Source organism: Cyprinodon variegatus, unplaced genomic scaffold, assembly GCF_000732505.1.
Source record: "Cyprinodon variegatus isolate N-32 unplaced genomic scaffold, C_variegatus-1.0 Scaffold189, whole genome shotgun sequence".
NCBI classification, from domain to species: Eukaryota; Metazoa; Chordata; class Actinopteri; order Cyprinodontiformes; family Cyprinodontidae; genus Cyprinodon; species Cyprinodon variegatus.
This window is the reverse complement of record NW_015150642.1, coordinates 861,536-869,953: the sequence shown is the minus strand read 5'-3', so window position 1 is coordinate 869,953 and position 8,418 is coordinate 861,536. Positions and strand designations below refer to the sequence as shown.

Genomic DNA, 8,418 nt, shown 5'->3' with positions numbered 1-8,418 from the left:
TGTCTTCTCCATTCAGAGGGCCCCCTGCCTGTCTTTGCCTAGGGCCCCAAATTTCCTAAATCCACCCCTGGCTTTAGCAAAATCAGTGACACTTCAGCCATGCTATCATATCAGCTATATCACTTCCTCTGGCTGAGGCTCATGGAATAAACAGCGGTAGGGCAACATTCTTCTTCCAATGGATTGTAGCAGCTGAAATATTTCCATATTTTCATCCGCAATAAGTTCCATAGCGCAGCACAGCTCACAACCTGAGCATTCTCTCTGATGTATGTGCAGGAACAGCATTTAGGAAAACTGATGGTTTTGAAACCGTGACTTTTTTCATACCAGGGTTTAACCTGAAACAAGAAGCCGGGCTAGGCCTAGTCTAGCTACACTGCTCTGTGGGAAAGTACTTATATATTACCTGTAGGACCTGTATGTCACAGCCGTTCTCTCAACCTCACCTCTTTCTGAGGCTGCCCAACAAGACTTTATTTCTTTAGTTTTTATAAAGCTGAAGGGAAACAGGTCTGATGATGCCATGGCAGTGTGGGAGAAGGAAGCCCAACTCTCACCTGTTGGATCCCATACGTCCAGCCCTGGCGGATTCGGTCTCTTGCCCAGACATTGTGGGCATTTTCAGCCAGCTTGTCCACCATCGCCTCCTGTGTGGGAGTCAGCTTGATGTGACTCAGGTCCAGAGGAGCAGGTTTGTAGCCACCGGTCAACTCATAACTGCACATATTAGGTTGGAGAACAAAGCTGTTAGGAAACCCAAATAGATCTGAGGTATTTCTTTAAATATTCATTAATTTATTATTAATTTGAATCCGCAGATCATTGGATTCGATTCTAGAATTGCGCTGCTAAAAAAGTTGCAGGTTAGTTTTCTCTACAGGCTCGATTTAAATATTCTCTTATAAAAGAACTGCAGTTCCTCCGTTTATGAATCAAAATCTTCTTTTTCTCATATTTTCACCTCTAGTGTTGGATACTGAGCAGCTGGGTTCATTTTTGCCAATATCTTTTTATTTTTGGACGTTTGTTATGATGTGTAACCATAGCAACCGTATCAGGTTAGTTTTTTTGTTACTGTGAGCAGCTCATTAACATCCAACTGGAACTTAAGCTGGAGTTCAACTTGAGTGAAAAAGGGGATGCTGAGAATGGAGAGTAAGGGGCAAGGAGAAGATAGAGGAGGAGGAAATCCAAGCCATCTCTTCCATTAATCATTATGGGCAATATGAGATCTTTAGGAAACAAGCCAGAAGAACTTCAAGCCCAAGCGAGGACATAACCAGAATGTGGGGAATGCAGCATTATGTCTAATGAAACATGGCTGCGAGATCATATCCCTGACATCAGTGTCTCTCTACCAGGATTTCTGACCATAAAAGCGTACAGAAATTTACTGTAAAGATGGCTGAAAAACTCAATGGAGGAACTCCTCTAGAGCTTCTGGAGATGATTTCACAAAGAGCAATTCTTTATTAAGTGAAGAAAATTATGGAAAAAAAGGAAAGCATCCCCTTTGGAAGACAATAAGTGAGTGTCTTCAATCAACGGCTTCTCCAAATCCAGTCCAAGACAGACCGTTACAGAAGACGCTTCCTGCCTACAGCTATCAACAACAACTTTGTAAAATAAAATAAAAAAACTTATGGATGACTAAAACATTACATTTTCCTTTAAGATCAATAAGGTAGTCTTGAGTTGAATCAATTCTATAGTTCTGGATCTACTGGTACGACTTACGTTGGAGACAGCTTCATGCTCTTTACTTTTTCAACAGCATGTTCATCTGCTAGTCCAACATGGCAGCCCAGTGCAAGCAGAGTCCTGAAAACATAGAACTACAATTAATAGAACTTTTCAGGTAGATCAGAAACCTTAAATTAGTTTGGTGTGGATTAACACAAGCAACCATTTCTCTTGACAATTCATGACAATAGTAAGAAGAAGAAGAAAGGAATGTGAGTTTTAATCTTTGAATTAACCACCTACATTTGTAAATAAACATGTCTGTTATTACAGCAATAATTCAAGTTTAAGAACATGTAGCACTAGAACTAAAGGCTTCATGAGTTTATCCTGCAACCCAATATTGTATGGGGTGCCGTTTGTGAAGTAAAGCAGTCAAAAATTAGGAGCAATATTTATGATTATTTAGCGTGTTTTAAGAGAAAAATAAGGAGTTTATTTTTTTCCCAATTCATTTTTTCCCTGCCATTTAAAAAATCTTACTTTGCTAAATAAATATTTTGTTTGTTGAAAACATTTTTAGCTCCACCAAGCACCAAGCTAGCTAAATAAGCAGAAGTAAACTACCAAATTGAAAGCCTTGGAATATCTATACGACTCCTACAGCATCTTTTTCACATTTATGAAAATTAATTCCAAAATGGAAGGTCCTCTTTGAAATACTTTTATTTGACTGTATACGTTTGTTTTAGGAAATGGGCAAATGTTTAATGTTATGTTAACCTGCGTTGGAAAGCTTCAGTCACACATGGGGCGTCACTGTGTTACCATAGCAACGACTGCTCCAGCAAAGTTTGCTTCAAGATTTTGGCATTTGACCAATTAGATGGCAGACGCTTGAATGATATATTACCTTCTGCAAATTAACTTGAAAAAAAAGTTAACAAGTCAAGAAAAAAAGTAAAAAGCTAATTGAAAACTTAAAAACTAAAGTTAAAAGGTGAATAAGCCTAGTTAACAATTCTATTTAGGTTCATAAACTAAAAATTGTCAGTGCCAGTATCAGCATTAATGCCTCTAAGGTTATGTTGGACAAAAAAAAATGTGTTTCTTTCACTCTGCGTGTTTTTCATGAATTTCTTCTTAAAGCATTTTTGTTATTTTTCTTAATATATTCGGGGAAGTTGGCGTTTCTTTTTATTTTTACCATCAAAATATCCATATTTTTTTTAATGTTACAAAGGTAATAAAGTCTGGATTCCAATAACACTATTGGCTTCAAATTTGGATTTTTAAAGTATTTCAATGAGTTCCATATCAAGGATTAACAAACTAAATATTTAATTTGGAGCTTAATATTTATTTAATAAACTAAATATGTAGTTTGGAGCTAAATACTTAACAAGCTAAATATTTAATTTACAAACTAAATATTTAGCTACAAACTGAATATGTATTTAACAAAGTAAGATTTTTATAAATGAATGAATGACGTAGTGAAAAAAGGATTTGGGAAAAAAAATAACCCCCTTATTTTTCTCCTAAAAAACGCTAAATAACCATAAATATTGCTCCTAATTTTTGACTGCTGAATTTTTTTTGACAAACGGCGCCCAGGTGGTAAGGAAGCACTTGAACCTTCAGTGCACTCAGGTAGAAAAATCCCAGCAATGAGCGACACCCTAGTGTTTCTACAAGAACAGTTTATCCAAAAAGCTGTAGAGACGCCTCTACCAGGAGTGACAATAAAGATGAAGGCTGCAGCATAAACACACACATGCAATATTTTCACATGATGTACTTGTTTTTCTGTTTATGCACTACGCCTGCCAGAACCTGGTATCACTCAAAGATATTTGATCTAAAGCAGCATCTTCAGCTGCTTCACTACATTTCTGCTTTACTTCAGAGTTTCTAAAGACATCTGCAGGTTGTAGCTCCGCTCCTGTTCAGGAAGCTTCGAAAACTCCACCAGGCAGGGGTGCTGTCGCTTGTTATCGTCTCTCACCTGCAACACACACACCCAACACATGACATCAGTTTATCATCAGATCAAAAACAGCCTTGCTATGCATATAAGCCTGTAATATATTGGAGCCAAATGTTGAACAGAATGTTACTGGGTCTGATATCTTCAGGGCTGCAAACGTTTCACCAAACCTGGGAGTGAGATTTGGAACTAGTGTGGAACGGCCACCCCTGTCAGGGTGAGATAGAAACGCTCTGAGGTGCAGCTCTAGGTTGGAGGTTTTCAGAGGATTTCACTGAAACTAAGCAGCAAAATGGGTAATTTTTACAGCACAGTAAATGTTACTGAAAAACAAAAACTGATCTGTAGTTATTTGGAACATTTTCACACAATATATGTTATTTTCTACATTCTGGTGATTTTCAGAGAGTAGAAATAAAGAAGAACGGCTTCTACTAAAATACTTGCATCTTAAATATACTTTAAACTAAGAATTTCACAACTTTAATTAATTATTCTCTGCAGTTAAAGTAAATTAAACAATGAGGAGCTAATAAGTTATTACTGGATTACTGGCACTGATACAGGAACCAGTGCAATGGAAACCTGTGCAAACTACTCTGTGTAGGAATATTTGGTAAAAGGCTAAGGATTAAAAATCTTAACTCATTATTCTATTATTCAAAAATTTTTTTTTTTTTCAAATGACGAAACAGCTAAACAATTCAGAGCTTCTAGGAGGCTGTAGATTCTATAAAAAATCTCCTTGACCAGACAGCATTTCTCTGGATGTTTCATTTTGGAAAATGTGATGGAAATTAAGTTTTTAAACATATTCAATGGACCAAAATAAGGATAAATGAATAAGATAATTAATGATAAAATGAGAACATCCCTGTGGTTCCTCTGAGTTATTCTGCACATCCTCTCTGGATGTGGTTGGTCTTTTCTTGGGTGGCTGATCTTTTAAAAATAAAATGCATTGATTCTTTTCTTTATCGTCGACCTCCTGCGGCTTTGAGAGGCAAAAACCTGCAAGCTTTAAGAATTTAGAGATTTGAGTTGCTTAAATTAGTCCTATAATCCAATGTGGGATTATTTAACTAGACTGAGCAATAATTATTTAACTGGTGAGCAAAACATGGACTAAATAATTATGGGTAATTGGAGTCTTTATAAAATGAATCAGAAGAAGCTCCAGCTCCATCAAGAAAGATGGAAGATGCAATTTTATTTTTTAATCTTTGCTGTCAATTAATTTCAATAAAAGGGGACAACGTATGCCTAGAATGGACAACCATTTGACATTTGTGGATCAAACGTACGGTGGGAAAAGCAAAATTCTTAATATGGTCATTATCACAAAAACATATATAAAGAACTTTTATGATACCAGGTGTCATCATTTCACTGGTTTCATTGTTTTGTTGAATAAACAAAACAAAAAAAGAACTGATGTCCATGAAACTGGTAATGACTGAAAAATTATTTGTCAGAACGGCGAATGTACAATGTATGGCAACAGGTAAAGACCATATGGCAGGTTATTAAAGGAAAAGTCTGGTCATATTCGTGGGATACACCATGGACTCCTGGAAGGCTTGGAGGATGGTGTGTTTAACAATCCTGTCACTGGAGGATACCGAAGATGTGTGGAAATTTGGTTTTTATACTTGGATTTCTCCTGTTTAGATTTGGAGGATACCTGATGTATCTACAATTACAGAGAATGTTGGCGGCAATTTGGGCATTGATCAGGCTGCCGGCAGCGATTGACGCCCTAACAAAGGCTGTGAGCGAGCAAGATTGGGAGCTGACCTGCATGCTGGGTGTGATTGAACGCAGACTGGCTGCAGTGGTTGAACTCAAAGGTGAGATGGGATAACATCTTGGATGGGCACGCTCGCTTTAAGGCGGAAAAGCCCAACACATTTGGAATATTGGATTCACCTTGAAAGAGCCAGCAAGAACAAGACTCAAGGCTGCAGGAAATTCCTGTGCAGCCTGCTCTCAAAACAATAACGGTTGTTCTGGAATCGACTTCTGCCCTCTATCTAATCTCCCCTGGATGTTATGGCGAAAGGGCACAGAAGAACTGCTCCCCCCCTCCCCTACCCGTGAAACATCTGTGGATGCCCTCAGTGACTGTAGATAAACTTCCATCTCATCAAGGACAATGGCCTGTGGTCAGCGTTCACGGACATATTGAACGCACTCATCATACACACACAACTAATGTCTCAATATCTCAGATTGACTTCATGTGACTCCGCCTCCGATGTGACCCTCTGCTGAAATGTCTCTCGTGTTACATGTGCTTTTCTTGTGCAGAGGTTTTTTTTATATCACAAACTGTATCCTGTCAAGGATGAAGTTTTGAATTTTGGTTTTTTTACCCTCTCTTCCCCTATGTGGCTCCTATCTTTCCACAGAGATAAAGGCAGCGCTATAGGGAACCGCCTGGGACCTGGGCAACCAGGTAACTGGTGGGAACCTGGCAAGCCATAAGAACGCGTCAATGGCACTTTAATCAATCAATAAAGATTGGTTGATTAAATTGTTGGTTCCTGATTTACCAAAGCAGAAAGTGTCAGAAGAACACAGAGGTTACTGCTTTCATTCTGGACAGTTAAGTTTTTTAGTTGCTAATGCTAAGACCTGGCAATAGGCTGAAAAACAGCAATGACTAATAGAGGGCAAGAGCAAGTCTGCCACCTACTGGCATATTTAGAATTCAAATTTCTGAAAGTACTTTAAATATGAAATAATTGCATACTGTTGAATAAATCATGTGTTTTTAATTCAGAGTTATTTTCATTTGAATGTGCTTTATTGGAGGCATCCATGTTTTTCAAAGAACACTACTGCCACCTACTGGTTTGTGACGTCATGGTGCGGTATCGGCTGTTGATCAAGTCCCAGTGCTGTATCTGGTGTTTGCCACAACGCGCTATTATCCAAGTCATCTTGAAAACATTCTTCTTCCAAATGTTGCCAGACTCCCAGACTCATTGATCGTGATGAAAATTAGTGTTTTTACCGATTAATGCTAAATTCATTCAATCACAGCAAACGTAGTAGTTTTAGGTATAAATAATGATCCATTGGTTATTCCTTGATGACCGGAGTTTTCCTTTAATGAGAAAAACAAATGGCTCAGTACTTACTGCACCGTACGTCCAGCCCAGTTCGATTTTATTCATCACCCACAATTCATGAATGTTTTCTGCAAGTTTCTCCCTTATTCTATCCAAGTGAGATGGCAGAACAACCTGAACACACATAGAAGACAGAGTTCTGTACCGGAACCTCTCCGATAATTTACCCTTCAAGTTTAGCTTTAAAACGTTTCTCTATTGTTACCTGGCTGGTGTCCACAGGTGTGGGAGTAAATGCTGCCTGGCTCAAAGTGATGGTAGGTCCCAGCAGGTCTTTGGCTACAGTCTGGTCTTGGCTGGCCTCCAGCTTGAGCTTCTCCCTGGGCAACACTGCCTCGTAGCAAGGAGCATAGCCTGAAGGAGGCAGGAATTTGAACTCTCCATGACGGCCCCCGAGGAGGAAACGCACCCTGCAGTGTCACGAAAGGAGAAACAATTACACACTAGAAAAAGAAATCACAAAGATCAACATGTTATTTATAATATTAAAACCCCAGCTCTAACTTTCTATAACATTCCAGAACACCAAATAGGATTTTTGGCTAAGTCCAAGTCTACTGCAGTGACAAGACTTTTCAGTAAAACACTAACTTGACCCCTGCAGAAAAACTGGCCACGGGGAAAAAAAGGCCCTCGGAGTTGAAGTTCTCAAACATTCCCTGAACTGGCTGGCCGTTGATCCTGAAGGAGATGCTGGGGACGCTCAGGTCCAGGCAGCAGCTCACCACGTCTTCTGAACGCAGAAGGTGCTGGTTGGGAGATGTAACGGTCCGAGCAATGCAGCCTGCACAGGGTTGGAGGAGAGACAAAGATCTCTGCATGTTATTTCAGTTTACCATCTAAAGGCTTCAGAGCAGCACTGTCTGGCTCATCAACAGGATCCTTCTGTAATTAGTTGGCTGAAAACTAACCAGATGTGCCCTCCTATGGGCATTACTTTGAGTTCTTGTTAGGTTGTCCTGTCTTTATTAAAACCTCTTTGATGTTTTTATTATCATTAGTGGTGAGCCGTTATCAGCCTTAACATGCTGCAACCTGTGGTTGTTGGGCTTCTCTTGTTACCCTGCAATGCCCCATACCTGCTTATGTCTCTGGGGTATTACAGGCTAACAACAGACGCCAAACGACCCCCATTCCAAAGGGTTGGGTCCGTTTGTCCATTTTAACTTGCATGTATTCTAAACAAAAACAAGGATTTGTTGGGCTACTGTTTAAAGTCGTATGGAAGCGGCCATTCCAACCGTTGCATTTCCGAATTCTCCTGAGTGGTGCGCAACTTTACACAAGTGAATAAGGTGAATGTGATTGGTCGTTTATTAAGGGGGTGGGATTGGTGTGGTGGAAGGTTCACAAGTAAGTTTGATTGTAGGCGATTTGTCAGAAGCATCTTGCTAACCAGTTAGCAAGATGCTTTGATTAAAGTAGCACTAAATTGGTGACTTAGAAACAACACTGTCAAGGAACGCTATGGACAGAGGAAACATGCAAGAGGAGGAGAGTTTTTTGTTGGAGGTCGTGGATGAGTCTCCTCCGTCATCCATTTTTTATTTAGAGGAGGAAAGCGGGGATGAAGATGTTGTGGAAGAGGACGCCAGGGCGGCAGAA

At 39.5% G+C, this 8,418-nt stretch overlaps 1 protein-coding gene across 1 annotated transcript in view; it reads right to left on the bottom strand.

The window, feature by feature from the left end:
* ryr2 (ryanodine receptor 2 (cardiac)) overlaps positions 1-8,418 on the bottom strand; it is a 250,576-nt gene that overhangs the window by 166,915 nt on the left and 75,243 nt on the right. The window contains exons 15-20 of the mRNA XM_015379302.1: positions 7,405-7,597; positions 7,019-7,223; positions 6,823-6,927; positions 3,591-3,694; positions 1,741-1,824; positions 561-720 (exon numbers count right to left, since the gene is read on the bottom strand). Coding sequence (XP_015234788.1) covers positions 561-720; positions 1,741-1,824; positions 3,591-3,694; positions 6,823-6,927; positions 7,019-7,223; positions 7,405-7,597 — 851 coding nt within the window. The remainder of the gene's footprint in view (positions 1-560; positions 721-1,740; positions 1,825-3,590; positions 3,695-6,822; positions 6,928-7,018; positions 7,224-7,404; positions 7,598-8,418) is intronic.